The sequence below is a fragment of the Eumetopias jubatus genome, unplaced genomic scaffold (assembly GCF_037043125.1).
Source record: "Eumetopias jubatus isolate StellerSeaLion01/CBP00866 unplaced genomic scaffold, mEumJub1_p1.0 scaffold_17, whole genome shotgun sequence".
NCBI lineage: Eukaryota > Metazoa > Chordata > Mammalia > Carnivora > Otariidae > Eumetopias > Eumetopias jubatus.
This window is the reverse complement of record NW_028274823.1, coordinates 9595478-9615403: the sequence shown is the minus strand read 5'-3', so window position 1 is coordinate 9615403 and position 19926 is coordinate 9595478. Positions and strand designations below refer to the sequence as shown.

Here is a 19926-nt window from a genome sequence, read left to right as displayed (position 1 = left end):
AGTAAAGTTACAAGATACAGAATCAACATACAAAAATCAATTGTGTTTCTCTACACTAACAATGAGCCATCCAAAAATAAAATTAAGAAGACAATCCCATTTGCAATAGCATCAACAAGAATAAAATACATAGGAATAAACTTAACCAAAGTGGTGAAAGATCTGTACACTGAAAACTACAAAACATTGGTGAAAGAAATTAAAAGAAATACAAATAAATGTAAAGACATCCCATGCTCATGGATTGGAAGACTTAATATTGTTAAAATGTCCATACTACCCAAAGAGATCTACAGACTCAAAGTTATTTCCACCAAAATCCCAATGGCAATTTTTATAGAAATAGAAAAAAGCAACCCTAAAATTCATATGAAACTACAAAGACCCAGAATAGCCAAAGTGATCTTGAGAAAGAACAAATCTAAAGGCATCACATTTCCTGATTTCAAAATTTATTATAAACCTACACTATGGTACTGGCATAAAAATAGGCATATAGACCAATGGAAGAGAATAGAGAAATAAACCCACACATATATAGTCAACTGATCTTTAACAAGGGTGCCAAAAACACACAATGGAAAAAGGATGGTCTCTTTGACAAATGATATTGGGAAAACTGAATATTCATATGCAAAAAAAAATGAAATTGGACCCCTACCTTATACCATACACAAAAATTAACTCAAAATAGATTAAAGACTTAAATATAACACTTGAAATTATTAAATTCCTAGAAGAAAATAGGGGATGTCTTTTTCACACTGGTCTTGGCAATAGCTTCTTTGGATACCCAAAACGCAGGCAACTAAAACAAAAATAGGTAAATGGGACTGTACCAACCTGAAAAGCTTCTGCACAGCAGAAGTAACAATCAACAGAATTAAAAGGTAACCTATGGAATGGGAGAAGATATTTGCAAACCATATATCTGCTAAGGGGTTAATTTCCAAAATCTATATGAAGCTCCTAAAACTTATAGAAAAAAAATCAAATAACCAGATTTTTTTAAATGGACAAAAGACTTGAACAGACATTTCTCCAAAGAGGACATAAAAATGTCCAACAGGTATATGAAAAGATTCTCAACATCATTAATTATTAGGGAAATGCAAATCAAAACTACAGTAAGATATCACCTCACACCTGTTAGATGGTACTAGGTTTTTTTAGATTTATTTCTTTGAGAGAGAGAGAGAGAGCACGTGTGAGCATGCATGCGGGAAGGGGCAAAGGGAGGGGAAGAGAGAATCTCATGCAGACTCTGCACTGAGCAGAGAGCCCGATGTGAGGATCAATCTCATGACCCTGAGATCACGACCTGAGCTAAAATCAAGAGTCAGACACTTAACTGACTAAGCTACCCAGGCACCTCAGGATGGCTACTATTTTTAAAAAGAGAGATAACAAATATTGGTGAGGTTGTGGAGAAATTGGAACCCTTGTACACTGTTAATAGAAATGTAAAATGGTTCAGCTGCTGTGGAAAGCATTTCAAAGGTTCCTCAAAAAATTAACAATAGAACTGCCATATGATCCAGCAATCCCACTTCTGGATAATATGTCCAAAGAATTGAAATCAGGATCTCAAAGAAATATCTGCACTGCCATGTTCATTGTAGCACCATTCACAATAGCCAAGATATAGAAAAAAACTATGTGTCCATCAACAGATGACCGGATAAAGAACATGTGGTATAAACATACAATGAAATATTATTCAGCCTTAAAAAAGAAGGAAATTCTGCCATTTGTAACAACATAGGTGAATCTAGAGGACATAATACTAAGTGAAATGAACTAGTCACAGAAGAATAAATGCTGCATGATTTCACTTATATGAAAAACCTAAAATAGTCAAACTCACAGAAGCAGAGAATAGAATAGTGGTTGTCAGGGCTTGAGGGGAGGCGGAAACAGGGAATTTACTGGGGAAGAAGTTTCAGTTAGGCTAGATGAATAAATGCTAGAGATTCCCCCATATACCATAATGCCTATAGTTAACAATACAGTATTGTGCACTTCAAAATTTGTAAAGAGGATACACATCATGTTAAGAGTTCACACCAAAAAAAAAAAAAAAAAAAAAAAGGAGGGGGAAAACACAGAGAAATTCTGGGAGGTGCTGGATGTGTCTTATTACCATGGCTGTGGTGATAGTATCACAAGTGTTTGCATATGTTCCAACCCAACAAGCCATACACATTGAATATGTGCAGCTCTCTGGGTATGTAGGATACCTTGATAAAGCTGTTTTTAAAAGGAAACAAAACAACACTTTATTGCTGTTTTATGAGTTAATAAGATGAAAACAGGGCTGCCTTAATGCCCTATGGAAGCCTCACATGGCTTAGGCTATTCAGAGCCCAGATAAAGCCCCCACAAATAAATGGAAAACGTTCAGCCATTTAATTGGTGGTGTGTCCCTGTGGTAGAACGCATCTGGATTGCTCCTCAAAGGAAAAGAGGAAAAACTCCATAATTGGTTCTATGGGCACTGAGCAAAATGGCACACTGTCCAAGTATGAGCATTTTCATCCCACAGTGAGTGTGAGATCCAGGGTTGGATGAGCGTGGCAGGAAAGGAGGTGGGAATGCAGACCAAAAACTCTTAACAGGACAGATTTGTGCCAGCCTTCTCTTTGGTCAGAAGTTCACTCTCCCGGTGTGAGGACGTGGGGGTGGTATCTAGCAGTGAACAAGGCGTCTCTTTGCATTACACATACTGACAGCAGCCGTGCCCACCGCAGAGCCTGCTACACTTCCTGTGACAACTACTCTGACAGCTTGGTTGGCATTTCTTCTACGGGAAATAGAGGGATGGCTCTGTGGACAAAACACTGGGCTGGCCCCTTCCCAGACCTGACGCCATGCTGAGTGCTGACCACAGCCTTGGGAGGACTCCTTGCCTGCATAGAAGCAGAGCCAGGAACTGACATTTATGTTTGACTGTGACCTTCAAGCTGGGGTGGTGTTTGAATCTTGGTCTTTCTGAAGTTGAGATTAGGAGATGTCCCAATTACTGGAGATGCTTCTGTTTGTCCCCATTGACAGGTGATGGATTATTTGCCACCATAGTCACATCAGAGCCTGCAGCCCCGCTATCCACACCTACACCCCTGGCAGGTGAGTCCTTGGGAAAATGGGTGAAAGAGCTAATGTTTGTGGAACAATCAAAATGTGATAAAACAGGGCGCCTGGGTGGCTCAGATGGTTAAGCGTCTGCCTTCGGCTCAGGTCATGATCCCAGAGTCCTGGGATCGAGTCCCGCATCGGGCTCCCTGCTCCTTGGGAGCCTGCTTCTCCCTCTGCCTCTCTCTCTCTCTCTCTCTCTCATGAATAAATAAATAAAATCTTTAAAAAAAAATAAAAAAAATAAAAAATAAAATGTGATAAAACAGAGAATCAGATGCATTCATAGAACAGACAGTTCATTGAGCACTCACAACAACCTACCAGCGTTATTCTCCCCACAAGTCCATCATTGTTTCATAAAGTGAGACACAGAAAGGATCACTTTCTAGTATCACCACTTACAATATGATGAAGCCAAGATTTGGGCATATATCAGTCTGAGCTTGACCTACAACCTCTTGTCAGTCTTCCTTACCTTCTTTTCTGAGCATAATCTCCTTGTGATTATACTAATGATGCACATTTCCACCTGCGATTTTACTCACATGTGTATGCTAACTGATCTCAAAAGAACCTGTATCTTAGAGAAATATTACTACTTATTTTTTTTTTGCAATTTATCATATTATATTGTATTATACTGTAATATATTTCTACTCCTATTTTGTAAGCTAGAGAACTTCATACAAAGAGACACAGACTTTAAACTCTTTGTTTAACTAAGAAATCCAGTGAGGCAGTGAGTTCTGCTTCTTCTCTCTTCCATGTAGGGAACTGAGACATGCTGAAGATCACTGTTGACTTAACAGGGAAACCCACCAGGTTGTTTTTTTTTAGAACATTCTAGAATGCAGAATGTCAGTATCATGGCCAAGGCAACAAATAAACAACCACCAAGTTGCAGACCCTTTCACTAGACAGACATAATTTCACAGATTATTTCTTCTTTATCAAAAATTTCATCTGCAAAGACACCTTGATAACTTGATAAAGCAAAATAGTATCTGTTTTTCTGTATCTAACTGAAAAGAAAGAAGCTTCTTCCTTTTTACCTTGCTGAGATCTTTCTCCCAGGTAGCAGTGAGGAGCTGTTAGAATCTCTCTGGTTAGCAGTGAGGGAAAAGAGCAAGTCTGAGTACATCTGCACTTACAATAAGGATCAGAAAACAAAAGAAAAAATATTTTGATAAAAGGAATGTGAGCATTTATGTTTTGCATCTACAGAAACAGATCTTTACCTCTAATAAATTAAAATTTATCATAAAAATTCTGTAGGATGAAAATCCATTACTGCTTAATAAATTCCTACATTACATGGGCAGCAGCCCTCTCCAGAAAAAAGGAATATCTTTCATTTAAGTATGAGACATCATTTTCTTTCCTTTTGACTCAGTTGTTTTTTGTTTGGTGTCTTTGTATTCCCATTTTTACCTTAGCTACTGAATTATTAGCTCTAGATTACCCTATATGAAGATGTACAGTAATATAACTTTTAAAATATAAATTGGTACCTTATATCCTGCATATGTTATCATGTTTAAATATTTCCAAATAAAATGCATCTTATTACTAAAGACAAGAACAGGAAAAAAAAGAGCATTAGTCATTATTTCTTTTTTTTATTGTTATGTTAGTCACCATACAGTACATCATTAGTTTTTGATGTAGTGATCCATGATTCATTATTTGTGTGTAACACCCAGTGCTCATTACAACACGTGCCCTCCTTAATACCCATCACCGGACTAACCCATCCCCCTACCCCCATCCCCTCCGAATCCCTCAGATTGTCTCCTGGAGTCCATAGTCTCTCATGGTTCATCTCCCCCTCCGACTTCCCCCCCTTCATTTTTCTCTTCCTTCTCCTAATGTCCTCCCTGCTATTCCTTATGTTCCACAAATAAGTGAAACCATATGATAATTGACTTTCTCTGCTTGACTTATTTCACTTAGCATCATCTCCTCCAGTCCCGTCCATGTTGATGTAAAAGTTGGGTATTCACCCTTTCTGATGGCTGAGTAATATTCCATTGTCTATATGCACCACATCCTCTTTATCCATTCGTCTTTTGAAAGGCATCTCAGCTCCTTCCACAGTTTGGCTATTGTGGACATTGCTGATAATGAACATTGGGGTGCAGGGGCCCCTTCTTTTCTTTGGCCCCTCTATCTTTGGGGTAAATACCTAGTAGTGCAATTGCTGGGTCATAGAGTAGCTCTATTTTTAACTTTTTGAGGAACCTCCACACTGTTTTCCAAAGTGGCTGTACCAATTTGCATTCCTACCAACAGTATAAGAGGGTTCCCCTTTCTCCACATCCTTTCCAACATTTGTTTCCTGCCTTGTTAATTTTTGCCATCTAACTGGTGTAAGGTGGTATCTCATTGTGGTTTTGACTTGAATTTCCCTGATGGCTAATAATGTTGAACATTTTATCATGTGTCTACTAGCCATTTGTAAGTCTTCTTTGGAGAAGTGTCTGTTCATGTCTTTTGCCCATTTTTTGACTTGATGATTTGTTTTTTGGGTGCTGAGTTTGAGAAGTTCTTTATAGATCTTGGATACCAGCCCTTTATCTATAGTGTCATTTGCAAATATCTTCTCCCATTCTGTGGGTTGTCTCTTTGTCTTGTTGACTGTTTCCTTTGCTGTGCAGAAGCTTTTTATCTTGATGAAGTCCCAAAAGTTCATTTTTGCTTTTGTTTCACTAGCCTTTGGAGATGAATCTTAAAAGAAGTTGCTGTGGCCAATGTTGACGAGGTTATTGCCTATGTTCTCCTCTAGGGTTTTGATGGATTCCTGTCTCCCATTGAGGTCTTTCATCCATTTTGAGTTTATCTTTGTATATGGTGTTAGAGAATGGTCGAGTTTCATTCTTCTGTATATAGCTGTCCAATTTTCCCAGCACCATTTATTGAAGAGACAGTGTTTTTTCCATTGCATATTTTTTCCTGCTTTGTCAAAGATTATTTGACCATAGAGTTGAGGGTCCATATCTGGGCTCTCTATTCTGTTCCATTGGTCTATATATCTGTTTTTGTGCCAGTACCATGCTGTCTTGGTGATCACTGCTTTGTAATATAGCTTGAAATCGGACAACGTGATGCCCCCAGCTTTGTTTTTCTTTTTCAACATTTCCTTGGCGATCCGGGGTCTTTTCTGATTCCATACAAATTTTAGGATTGTTTGTTCCAGCACTTTGAAAAATGTCATTGGAATTTTGATCGGGATGGCACCGAAGGTACAGATTGCTCTGGGTAGCATAGACATTTTAACAATGTTTATTCTTCCATGAGCATGGAAGGTTTTTCCATCTTTTTGTGTCTTCTTCAATTTCTTTCATGAGTGTTCTGTAGTTCCTAGAGTATAGATCCTTTACCTCTTTGGTTAGGTTTATTCTGAGGTAACTTATGGTTTTTGGTGCTATTGTAAATGGAGTCATTTCTCTAATTTCTCTTTCTACAGTTGCATTGTTAGTGTATAAGAAAGCAACTGATTTCTGTGCATTGATTTTGTATCCTGCCACATTACTGAATTGCTGTATGGGTTCTAGTAATTTGGGGGTGGAGTCTTTTGGATTTTCCACATAAAATATCCTGTCATCTGTGAAGAGAGAGAGTTTGACTTCTTCTTTGCCAATTTGAATACATTTTATTTCTTTTTGTTGTCTGATTGCTGTTGCTAGGACTTCTAGTACTATGTTGAACAACAGTGGCAAGAGTGGGCATCCTTGTCGTGTTCCTGATCTTAAGGGAAAGGCTCTCAGCTTTTCCCCATTGGGGATGATATTCACTGTGGGTTTTTCATAGATGGATTTTATGAACTTGAGGAATATTCCCTCTATCCCTATACTCTGAAGAGTTTTAATCAGGAAAGGATGCTGTATTTTGTCAAATGCTTTTTCTGCATCAATTGAGAGGACCATATGGTTCTTCTCGCTCCTCTTATTAATGTGTTCTATCACATTGATTGATTTGCAAATGTTGAACCACTCTTGCATCCCAGGGATAAATCCTACTTGGTCGTGGTGGATGATCCTTTTAATGTATTGTTGGATCCTATTAGCTAGAATTTTGCTGAGGATTTTGGAATCCGTATTCATCAGGGATATTGGTCTGAAATTCTCCTTTTTGTTGGGGTCTTTGCCTGGTTTGGGGATTAAGGTAATGCTGGCCTCATAGAATGAGACTGGAAGCTTTCCTTCTGTTTCTATTTTTTGAAACAGCTTCAGGAGAATAGGCATTATTTCTTTTTTGAATGTTTGGCAGAATTCCCCAGGGAATCCATCAGGCCCTGGACTCTTGTTTTTTGGGAGGTTTTTAATCACTGCTTCAATTTCGTTACTGGTTATTGGCCTATTCAGGTTGTCAATTTCTTCCTGTTTCAGTCTTGGGAGTTTATAGGTTTCCAGAAAGGCATCCGTTTCATCCAGGTTGCTCAATTTGTTGGCATATAGTTGTTGATAATAATTTCTAATAATTGTTTCTATTTCCTTGGTGTTAGTTGTGATCTCTCCCCTTTCATTCATAATTTTATTAATTTGGGTCCTTTCTCTTTTCTTTTGGATAAGTCTGGCGAGTGGTTTATCAATCTTATTAATTCTTTCCAAAAACCAGCTTCTAGTTTTGTTGATCTGATCTACTATGTTTCTGGTTTCTATTTCATTGATCTCTGTACTAATCTTAATTATTTCTCTTCTAATGCATGGCTTAGGCATCACTTGTTGGTTTTTCTCTAGTTCTTTAAGGTGTAAAGTTAGTTGGTGAATTCGGGATTTTTCTTTTCTTTTTTTTTTTTTTTGAGTGAGGCTTGGATGGCTATGTATTTCCCCCTTAGGACCGCCTTTGCAGTATCCTATAGGTTTTTGACCGATGTGTTTTCATTCTCATTGGCTTCCATGAATTGTTTAAGTTCTCCTTTGATTTCCTGGTTGACCCAAACATTCTTGAGCAGAGTGGTCTTTAGCTTCCAAGTGTTTGAATTTCTTCCAATTTTTTTTTTTTTTTTTTGTGACTGAGTTCCAGTTTTAAAGCATTATGGTCTCAGAATATGCTGGGAATAATCTCAATCTTTTGGTATCAGTTGAGACCTGATTTGTGACCCAGTACAGTGGTCTATTCTGGAGAAAGTTCCATGTGCGCTTGAGAAGAATGAGTATTCTGTTGTTTTAGGGTAGAATGTTGTGTATATATCTATGAGGTCCATCTGGTCCAGTGTGTCACTCAAAGCTCTTGTTTCTTTGTTGATTTTCTGCTTAGATGATCTGTCTATCACTGAGAGTAGAGTACTGAGGTCTCCTACAATTAACGTATTGTTATCAGTATTATGCTTTATTTTGGTTAACAGTTGGCTTATGTAGAAGGCTGCTCCCATGTTGGGGGTGTAGATATTTACAATTGCTGGATCTTCTTGTTGGATAGACCCTTTAAGGATGACAATAGTGTCCAGGTCTCAACTGGTACCAAAAGATTGGGATTATTCCCTGCATATTTTCAGACCACAATGCTTTGAAACCAGAAGTGAATCACAAGAGGAAAGTCGGAAAGAACTCAAATACATGGAGGCTAAAGAGCATCCTACTAAAGAATGAATGGGTCAACCAGGAAATTAAAGAAGAATTTTAAAAAATCATGGAAACAAATGAAAGTGAAAACACAACTGTTCAAAATCTTTGGGATGCAGCAAAGGCAGTCCTAAGAGGAAAGTATATAGCAATACAAGCCTTTCTCAAGAAACAAGAAAGGTCACCTAAAGGAGCTAGAGAAAAAACAGCAAATAAAGCCTAAACCCAGCAGGAGAAGAGAAATAATAAAGATCAGAGCAGAAATCAATGAAATAGAAACCAAAAGAACAGTAGAACAGAGCAATGAAACTAGGAACTGGTTCTTTGAAAGAATTAACAAGATTGATAAACCCCTGGCCAGACTGATCAAAAAGAAAAGAGAAAGGACCCAAATCAACAAAATCGTGAATGAAAGAGGAGAGATCACAACCAACACCAAAGACATACAAACAATTATAAGAACATATTATGAGCAACTCTATGCCAGCAAATTAGATAATCTGGAAGAAATGGATGCATTCCTAGAGATGTATCAACTACCAAAACTGAACCAGGAAGAAATAGAAAACCTGAACAGACCTATGACCACTAAGGAAATTGAAGCAGTCATCAAAAATCTCCCAACAAACAAAAACCCAGGGCCAGATGGCTTCCCAGGGGAATTCTACCAAACATTTAAAGAAGAATTAATACCTATTCTCCTGAAACTGTTCCAAAAAATAGAAATGGAAGGAAAACTTCCAAACTCATTTTATGAGGCCACCATTACCTTGATCCCCAAACCCAACAAAGACCCCATCAAAAAGGAGAATTACAGACCAATATCCTTGATGAACATGGATGGATGCAAAAATTCTCACCAAAATACTAGCCAATAGGATCCAACAGTATATTAAAAGGATTATTCACCACAACCAAGTGGGATTTATCCCTGGGCTGCAAGGTTGGTTCAACATCCGCAAATCAATCAACGTGATACAATACATTAACAAAAGAAAGAACAAGAATCCTATGATCCTCTCAATAGATGCAGAAAAAGCATTTGACAAAGTACAGCATCCTTTCTTGATCAAAACTCTTCAGAGTATAGGGATAGAGGGTACATACCTCAATATCATAAAGCCATCTATGAAAAACCCACAGTGAATATCATTCTCAATGGGGGAAAACTGAGAGCTTTCCCCCTAAGGTCCAGAACGCGGCAGGGATGTCCACTATCACCACTGCTATTCAACATAGTAACACAGCTGTTCAACATAGTAACACAGCAATCAGACAACAAAAAGAAATCAAAGGCATCCAAATCAGTAAAGAGGAAGTCAAACTCTCACTCTTTGCAGATGATATGATACTTTATGTGGAAAACCCAAAAGACTCCACCCCAAAACTGCTAGAACTCATACAGGAATTCAGTAAAGTGGCAGGATATAAAATCAATGCACAGAAATCAGTGGCATTCCTATACACCAACAACAAGACAGAAGAGAGACAAATTAAGGAGTCGATCCCATTTACAACTGCACCCAAAACCATAAAATACCTAGGAATAAATCCAACCAAAGAGGCAAAGGATCTGTACTCAGAAAACTATAAAATACTCATGAAAGAAATTGAGGAAGACACAAAGAAATGGAAAAACGTTCCATGCTCATGGATTGGAAGAACAAACATTGTGAAGATGTCAATGCTACCTAGAGCAATCTACACATTCAGTGCAATCCCCATCAAAATACCATCCACTTTTTTCAATGAAATGGAACAAATAATCCTAAAATTTGTATGGAACCAGAAAAGACCCCGAGTAGCCAGAGGAATGTTGAAAAAGAAAAGCAAAGCTGGCGGCATCACAATTCCGGACTTCCAGCTCTATTACAAAGCTGTCATCATCAAGACAGTATGATACTGGCACAAAAACAGACACATAGATCAATGGAACAGAATCGAGAGCCCAGAAATGGACCCTCAACTCTATGGTCAACTAATCTTCGACAAAGTAGGAAAGAATGTCCAATGGCAAAAAGACAGTCTCTTCCACAAATGGTGTTGGGAAAATTGGACAGCCACGTGCAGGAGAATGAAACTGGACCATTTCCTTACACCACACACAAAAATAGACTCCAAATGGTTGAAAGACCTAAACGTGGACAGGAGTCCATCAAAATCCTAAAGGAGAACACAGGCAGAAACCTCTTCGACCTCAGCCACAGCAACTTCTTCCTAGACACATCGCCAAAGGCAAGGGAAGCAAGGACAAAAATGAACTATTGGGATTTCATCAAGATAAAAAGCTTTTGCACAGCAAAGAAAACAGTCCACAAAACCAAAAGACAACCGACAGAATGGGAGAAAAATATTTGCAAATGACATATCAGATAAAGGGCTAGTCTCCAAAATCTACAAAGAACTTATCAAACTCAACACCCAAAGAACAAATAATCCAATCAAGAAACGGGCAGAAGACATGAACAGACATTTTTCCAAAGAAGACATCCAAATGGCCAACAGACACATGAAAAAGTGCTCAACATTGCTCGGCATCAGGGAAATCCAAATCAAAACCTCAATGAGATACCACCTCACACCCGTCAGAATGGCTAAAATTAACAATCAGGAAACGACAGATGTTGGCAAGGATGCGGAGAAAGGGGAACCCTCCTACACTGTTGGTGGGAATGCAAGCTGGTGCAGCCATTCTGGAAAACAGTATGGAGGTTCCTCAAACAGTTGAAAATAGAGCTACCATACGATCCAGCAATTGCACTACTGGGTATTTACCCCAAAGATACAAATGTAGGGATCCGAAGGGGTACGTGCACTCCAATGTTTATAGCAGCAATGTCCACAAGAGCCAAACTGTGGAAAGAGCCAAGATGTCCATCGACAGATGAATGGATAAAGAAGAGGTGGTATATATACACAATGGAATATTATGCAGCCATCAAAAGGAATGAGATCTTGCCATTTGCAATGACGTGGATGGAACTGGAGGGGTGTTATGCTGAGTGAAATAAGTCAATCAGAGAAAGACATGTATCATATGACCTCACGGATATGAGGAATTCTTAATCTCAGGAAACAAACTGAGGGTTGCTGGAGTGGTTGGGGGTGGGAGGGATGGGGTGGCTGGGTGATGGACATTGGGGAGGGTATGGGCTATGGTGAGCGCTGTGAATTGTACAAGACTGATGAATCACAGATCTGTACCTCTGAAACAAATAATGCAACATATGTTAAGAAAAAAAAGAAGATAGCAGGAGGGGAAGAATGAAGGGGAGTAAGTCAGAGGGGGAGATGAACCATGAGAGACGATGGACTCTGAAAAACAAACTGAGGGTTCTAGAGGGGAGGGGGGTGGGGGGATGGGTTAGCCTGGTGATGGGTATTAAAGAGGGCATGTGTTGCATGGAGCACTGGGTATTATGGCCAAACAATGAATCATGGAACACTACATCACAAACTAAAAAAAAAAAAAAAATGACACAGTGTCCTTGTGTCTCCAACTACAGTCTTTAGTTTAAAATCTAATTTGTCTGATATAAGAATTGCTACCCCAGCTTTCTTTTGATGTCCGCTGGCATGGAAGATGGATCTCCATCCCTTCACTTTTAGTCTGGATGTACATTTAGGTTCAAAATTAGTCTTGTAGACAGCATATGGATGGGTCCTGTCTTTTTATCCAGTCTGCAACCCTGTGCTGTTTTATGGGAGGATTTAGGCCATTCTCATTGAGAGTGATTATTGAAAGATATGAATTTATTGTCATCATGTTGCCTGTGAAGACCCTGTTTTTATAGATTGTCCCTGTAAATTGTGAAGCTATCGTCTTCACAATTGCTAGCCTGAATTCCATCTCCGACATCTTGTTTATATCTGAATTCATTTGTAAATCTGCAGCATAAGTCATAGTCTCTGAGTCTTTCCTATATCGGGGTTTCCTCCTCCTAGTCATTCTGTTGAGAGGTGGTTGAAGGAATGTATAGAGTCCAAATTATTGACCACAACCCAAGCAAGATGCACCTGTTTTATAGGGACCTTAGGGTTGCTGACCTCTTGTTTTCCCAGCCTGTCTTCTGGGGGAGGGGCCTGCCACGCTGTTACTCCAGCAACCGTTTGGGGGGAGTTGCCCTGCCCCCTGTGGCAGGGGATGGGCTCAGTGGAAACCGGTTTTGGTGGGCTTTTGTCCCCTGGTGGCTTTCCATGTCTCTTCTGAGAGTCAGAGCAGAAGAGACCATTTCCAGGGCGCCTGGGTGGCTCAGTCGTTGAGTGTCTGCCTTCTGCTCAGGTCATTATCCCAGGGGCCTGGGATCGAGTCCCACATTGGGCTCTTTGCTCAGCGGGAAGCCTGCTTCTTCCTCTCCCACTCCCCCTCTCTTGCTGTCTCTCTCTGTCAAATAAATAAATAAATAAATAAGTAATTTTTAAAAAGAGAGACCATTTCCAACCCTCTGCCTCAGAGCACAGAGATCGCAGTCTCTTCTTCAGTGAGCTCTCCAGGCAACACTATCTCCATTTCTATCTGTGCTGCTATAAACTGTAGTCCTGGGTTGTGCGCCCCTCAGCCTCCCTCCCAGTCCTCGCCAGCAGGTCGGAGCCCGTCTCTGCCCTTTGTGCTTCTAAAACAGCCAGCTGCCACCACATTGCACACATGGCCCTGCCACTCCAGTTTCAGTCCGGGGGGCTGCCCTAAAGTCCTTTCCCTCCGCTACCAGTCTGCGAGTCTGTGCCCAGTCCCCAGCGTGGGAGGCTATCGCTCACCGGAGGTGCAGGATCCTGATGGTTCCCTCCCCCTTCCGTTTATCCTCCGATATCTGCCTGTGGACTCACAGCTCCCCACTTCATACCTGGAAACCAACCACCTGCGATATTCTGTCTGTAGAGATCCAGATCTATCTTCTTACATCTCAGGCTGATTTCGTGGGTGTTCAGAGTGGTCTTGTAGATACCCAGCTCAATTCCAGGGACTGGTTGGAATAGGGTCCCCTACTCCTCCGCCATCTTTTCCCTCTCCCACAGAGGCACATTTGTAAAATTAGGCCCAGTTAATGTTGCAGTATAAAGGGCTCTTCCCCCTTCCCTCCTTCCCTCCTTCCTTCCTTCCTCCCTCCCTCCCTTCCTTCCTTCCTTCCTTCCTTCCTTCCTTCCTGTCTCCCCTTCCCTCCCTCCTTCCTTCCTTCCTTCCTTCCTTCCTTCCTTCCTTCCTTCCTTCCTTCCTCCTTCCCTCCCTCCCTACCTCCCTTCCTGTCTCCCCCCTTCCTTCCCTCCTTCTTTCCTTCCTTCCTCTCTCCCTGCCTTCTCTCCCTCCCTCCTTCCTTCCTCCCTCCCTTCCTTCCTTCCATCACGGTGTTCTATGCACATGTGCTAACAATTACACAGTGCTAACAGGCTTACTGTCATGCAGGCTTCCTTCTCCAACTTCACCCACTACCTTGGTTCTATACCCACAAAATATTTACCTGATTCTTTTGGGATTGCTCTCCAGTTTTTGTTTATTTTGTTTTCTACTAAATAAATCTTACTAAGATTTCTTGCATGGACCGTGCAACCAAAATTCCTAATTTCAAATACTGGTTCCTCAGGACTGTGTGATCTTGGGCATATTACTCAACTGCTTTGTGCCTTAATTCTCCTGTCCACAATATGGGTATAATAATAGAATATATTTGTATCTAATACATCTGTGAGTGTGTGTATATGCATGTATACACACTATTATTTATATAAACACATCTACACAGACATATATATACATATATGTGGTTTGAGGACCATGGTGGACGTTAAAGGAGCTGATGGTGTCAGTTACTTAGTGCTGGACACTAGGAAGTCTATATAAATGTTAGCCTTATCATAATTGTCGTCATCATTGTTGTGATCAAATATTTGCTTTTTGCTGAAGCGAGAGTACTGGCCCAGAGAAATTTAAACACATTGAGAAATAGCTTTCAGATGTCAGCATGAGGCCTGGCCCTTCTCCCAGGCTGGTGGCCAAGTCCCAGGCACGAGTCCCTGGAGGAAACAGGACACAAGTGCATGGCACTTCCCTCACCCTGGCTCAGAAAGGTTTAGTGTCACTCGCACCATACTCCATTGGTCAAGAAAGTCACAACCCGCCCAGGTTTGGAAGGATGATGCAGAAGCTCCTCCTTGGGACATGGGACAGTCAAGATTCCAGAAGGGCTTGAGGAATGGGAGATATTTTGTAGACATCTTTCAAAAATACAATTAACCACGATCCCCTTCTTTGCCAGCACCGCACTCCTACACTGGTTGGCATTCTCTTCCCCCAAACGCATCACCTGCAAGGTTTCTCTGGGGTGAGTCCGCTCACTTCTGGGGGGTAGCCACCCCCGCCTAGCCCACTACAGGCCAAATTAATGCTCTGCAAACATCCCCCCAACCCCACTCTGCCTGCTCTCTAGTTTCTAAAAAGAATGTGCTGAAATTTTCCATTAGCTCTTATTATCCTTCCCATTTTCTATGTCCTTGTAGATCACAACATTTGCATGCCTTTCTCGTGCTTGAGGAAGAAGAAATAAGCTCATTTATTCAAATCGTGTTGCAGTTGAAGCACCCACAAATTTCCCTCCTATGTGAACTTGCCCTTCCCTTCACTCTGTCAGGAGCGAGGCCCCTTCCCTTATGATCAACGTGCAGAAATCGTCTTCATGTTTCAAAGCCATTTCTTGGCTGATCTCCCAAAATAGACGAAGTATCCATCACTGATAGCACTATTAGACTCCTAGAGGTATCGCTTGTTATTTGCCCTGATAGTGCAGTGTGTGTGGTTTCTCCATCCTGTCACTGGTTATAAATCCTGAGGGGTGAACTCTGTCCAGTTTTGCACCTTAATAGACATTAAGTGAAAATTCTATGTTTAAAAGTACAGCCATGCTGGCAACAAAGAAATGTCTCTAGTGCTAAAAAGAGTGCTCTGTAATCTCCAGATTACACCACACTGGGGAACTTCTGTAGGAAGACTCTGGTCAGCTATCCACCAAGGCAAGGCTGTTACAGGGGCCCCATCCATGCGACCCTCAGGTCTAGGGTTCCCTGAAGTTCTTTTGCTGTAGGTGGGATGAGGGGACATGCGTAAGGCTGAGAACCCAGCCCTGGGTTCTCTAAGCCCTGAGAACTCTGGCTTTCCCCCTCTAGAAGTCAGATGCTGCTGCTTCCTGGGGTCTTCCAGCCCCTTCAGGCACTTCCAGGAAGAAGAAAGTCTAGCCTTGATGTTCCAAGACCATAGAGCTCTCTATCTGCCCAACCCAGAGGAATTATGACATCAGCAGTTTATCAGACCATTATAACAGGATCAAGGCAATATGCTGACACCAAGGCCAATCCCATAATTTCCCATTGCTCTGTATCTCCCCAGGGACCTGGTTGGCCCTGAGGCTGGTGAACGGCACAGGGAGTTGCTCAGGCCGAGTGGAGGTTCTCATCCAGGGCAGGTGGGGGACCGTGTGTGATGACCTCTGGGACCTGGCTGAGGCCACAGTGGTGTGCCGCCAGCTGCGGTGTGGCCAGGCCATGGCGGCCCCCACAGGGGCCCACTTCGAGGCAGGCTCCGGGAAGATCCTCTTGGATGATGTGCAGTGTGTGGGTGGTGAGAGCCACCTGGGGCAATGCATGCACAGAGCTGAGGCCGGGCACAACTGCAGGCACCTGGAGGATGTCGGCGTCATCCGCGCAGGTGAGGGGCTGGCTGGCAGTCCTCATTTGGAGGGTTACTCCTATCCCCTCACTTCTCATTCCTCCACACACACAATGTAGCACAGCCTAGAAATGTTAGTGGATCGAGACAGGCAACTGGTGTTATCTACATCCTTTCAAAGTTATGCATCAGCCTGACCATCCCCTTGACTGCAGAGGTTGTGGAGTATGCCTCATGATCACTGATCCAGGCTCAGAAGTGGCTTGTTTGGTTTGAAAATTCAGACTGAACTTGAATTCAGCCAAATCAGAGTATCTGGCATAAAAATCCAAATTCTTGCATTTGTGAAAAAAATAAAAACAGAAGTTCAGGCTCAAAACAACAAATTATTTTATTATATTAACTGGCTGGATCTGAGAAAGAGCTGACCCTTTGGTCGGGAAACAGCTTTCTAGTTCACAAAGTCCCCATCACTCAAATCCCTTATTTGTTTTATTCCCATGGCCCTCGGAAACTTTAGAGTTTGAGTGTGTAACCTCTGGGTGATGGGCCAAATTTGTCAGCTGTTGTTCCAGGCCCTCCACATCTAGACCAAGTGACCTTCCCAAACCTATGTGTCCTTCTAGTTGACTCTCTGTCGCAACAGAATCTTTCCTGATTCCATCCCACTGGCAGCTGGAGTAATGTCCCTACAAATGACAAGCTCTGCCAGGCTGCACCTGGCCCTTCCTGAGCCTCTCAACACCTAAGACGCCGGAGGCAGGAGGGAGGCACTGCCTTCTGAAGCTCTCCTGCGACACTCAGCATTTGCTGCCTGATCTCATGTCTCAAATCCCCAGGAAATGCTAAGACCCTCAAGAGCAGGGTCCCTGCCTCTCTCTGCTTCCCACAGCTCCCTAAATCTAGGACGTGCCCAATAAACAGTCACTGAATAAGACATGATAACATGCACAATCTCTCTTCATGTTTACAGGTGCTGATTCCACAGCTGCTCAGCCTACAGGTAGAACCTGTGTTACGTTTGGCATCATCTACTAGACCTAGCATGATGTAAGAAAGATCATGAGGTTTAAAGTCAGATCCTGGTTTGATTCCCAGCTTCATTTATTCACTCAACTGTTCATTCAGTGGATACTGAAAGAACTGTGTGCTACTCTGTGCCAATAAGCAGTGGGGCCACAGCAGTGATCAAACCACCACCCCCTCCCCAGCTCCCTTCTGTCACTGGGTCTGCACCCTAATGGGAGGGACAGACATGGCATAGGATCACCCTCAGTTATGTTACCTCAGCCAAGTTGTATCATCTCTTGATCCCATTTCAACTGGATTTCTTTTTGCAAGAGTAGGAAAAACATAGAGAATTGAATGATTGAGAATTGAATATGACAATGCCCAAAGACACCTAGCACCTGACAAGCACTCACGTAGTTCCTCCTTTTGGTCTAATGCTGACTAAAGGAGGTTGTGTGGGGAGTGCAAAGGGCCCTGAGCCGAAGGAATCTGATCCTGGCTGGTCTCTCTCTAGATGAACGACCTTGGCCATCACTCTCCATGTCATTAGAATAGGCACAGGGGATTCCCGGCTCCCTAAAATTCTATGCCTTTGACATTCAGTGACTACACAGAGAGGATAAGCAGCCATGTGGACTGGTTGAATGCAGTGTATGCCACCGTGGAAAGCAAGAGGTTGTCGTTGAAGGACAGAGATGTAGGTCTTGTACTAGAAATTGAGGAACACTTTCCCACCTAACGTTTTATTATGAGAATTTTCAAGTAGGCAGCAGTTTGAAGGATTTAACAATGAGCTCCTACCTACCTAGATCCCATGATAAATTTAGCAATCCCTCTATCATCTCTTTACTCATCCATCAACCCATCATATTTTTATTAATGTTTGATTTGTGTCCCATAAGACTCACCCATTTTCAGGTCCATTTTGATGGATTTTGGTAATTGTGTGCCACTGTATAATCACCACCGCAGTGAAAATATAACACAGTTCCCTTGCCCTGAAAGCTTTCCTCGCACATTTCAGGGTTAATGCTCTCCTCCTTCCCCTCACTCCACTTCCAGGAACTGCTGTGTGAAATTCCTTGCTTTGTTCAGGTGAAGTCATGACACACTTGGGGAAAAGGCAGCAAAGAAAGAGATGATGGCTAACTGATGGCCTCTCCTATGGCAGGCCACATGGGACAAATTGTCCATGAGCTTTGCTTTTCTGATGGCCATGTGGTGCATGTTCCTTTGTCAATGGGATCATGTTCTGTCCTAAATGAAGATCTTGGGGCTATGAGGTCACTGGCCTTAGAATGCAGTGTCATGGTTATCCCTGGTGAATCCTGGGAGGAGGCAGATGACCCCTTGAAGCAACTGTTATCTTCTCCCAATGTTCTGACTTCTCCTTGATGACCTTCCTTTTTACCCACCAACAGCCTATGAGAACCTGCTTCCCACATCATTGGTGATAGCAGCAGCTCAACACCCACCTTCTTCTGCACCTCCAGGTAAGGCTATTTCTTTTTATATTATGTCTTCTAGACAATTTTTTTCATCCAACAATGGAGGAGTGAATATGTGTCACTAAGAATATATAATGTCACTGGGATTATATACAGCAATAAACAGAGCTGACACTCAAGTAAACTAAGTTCATGGGGGAAGGGGGGGAGTAACCTGTTACAAAAAAAAGTGTGCTGAATACTCTGATGGGGGAGCACAGGGTGCCATGGGTAACCAGAAGAGGCTCTCCATCCAGAGCCGAGGGGTTTGCGCAGGACCTGAAGGGTGAGGGGGCAATGGGATTGTGCCAGGCAGGGAAGAAACCAGACTGACTCCCTGTGGGCTGCAAGGTGGGAGACATTAACATGTGTTCCAAATTCGAATATAGGGCTGGCCAATAACCATACAGAATTAGTGAACAGCGCAGTGGCTCTTTGAGATGATTTTCCACTGTGATCAGGGATGAGTAATATTTCAGGATATTTGGCCTTGAATTAAGTTTTGTTTTTTTCTTTTATAAATGACCTAGGTCTAGTCTGAGATCAGATGAGGCAGGAATAAAACATTGGACCCCTTAGTCTCTTAATCTAGCTGTACAGTCCAAAGATTCAGGGAGGAGAGAATGGAGACATTATCACTTCCAGGGGTCTGAGCATCCCTGATAGAATAGTGCCCAGCAGGTGCCATAGCTCCTAGCCATTGGCCAAGGTTTTGGGGGTGTGGCAATTACCAAAGGCACCGTTGTTGGCTCTGTGAGTTTCAATCACCTGAATTCACACTCCACATCTTCTTTATGTTTTTATGTTAACATTGTTTATATATCTGTCCAAGCTCTCTTCTTTGCATACAATTTTTTATTGAGGTATAATTGACATATAACTTTAATATTAGTTTCAGGACTACAACATAAGGATTCCACATTTGTACATATTGCAAAATGATTACCACAAAAGGTAACTTATCTAAGAAGGGAGTATGGATAAACAAGTCTATAAATTATCTCTTGCCATGTAAAACCATCCCAAAACACAGTGGCTTGAAATGACTACCATCTATCACTGCTCATGAGTCTGAGGG

General features: G+C 41.9%; 1 protein-coding gene across 1 annotated transcript in view; it reads left to right on the top strand.

Annotated features, from left to right (window-relative positions):
* The window catches only part of LOC114202668 (scavenger receptor cysteine-rich domain-containing protein DMBT1-like), a 132130-nt gene that overhangs the window by 53544 nt on the left and 58660 nt on the right, over positions 1 to 19926 (top strand). Inside the window, 4 exon segments of the mRNA XM_088020109.1 lie at positions 2704 to 2777; positions 3046 to 3126; positions 17324 to 17353; positions 18783 to 18854. Of these exon segments, the coding sequence (XP_087876235.1) occupies positions 2704 to 2777; positions 3046 to 3126; positions 17324 to 17353; positions 18783 to 18854 (257 nt within the window).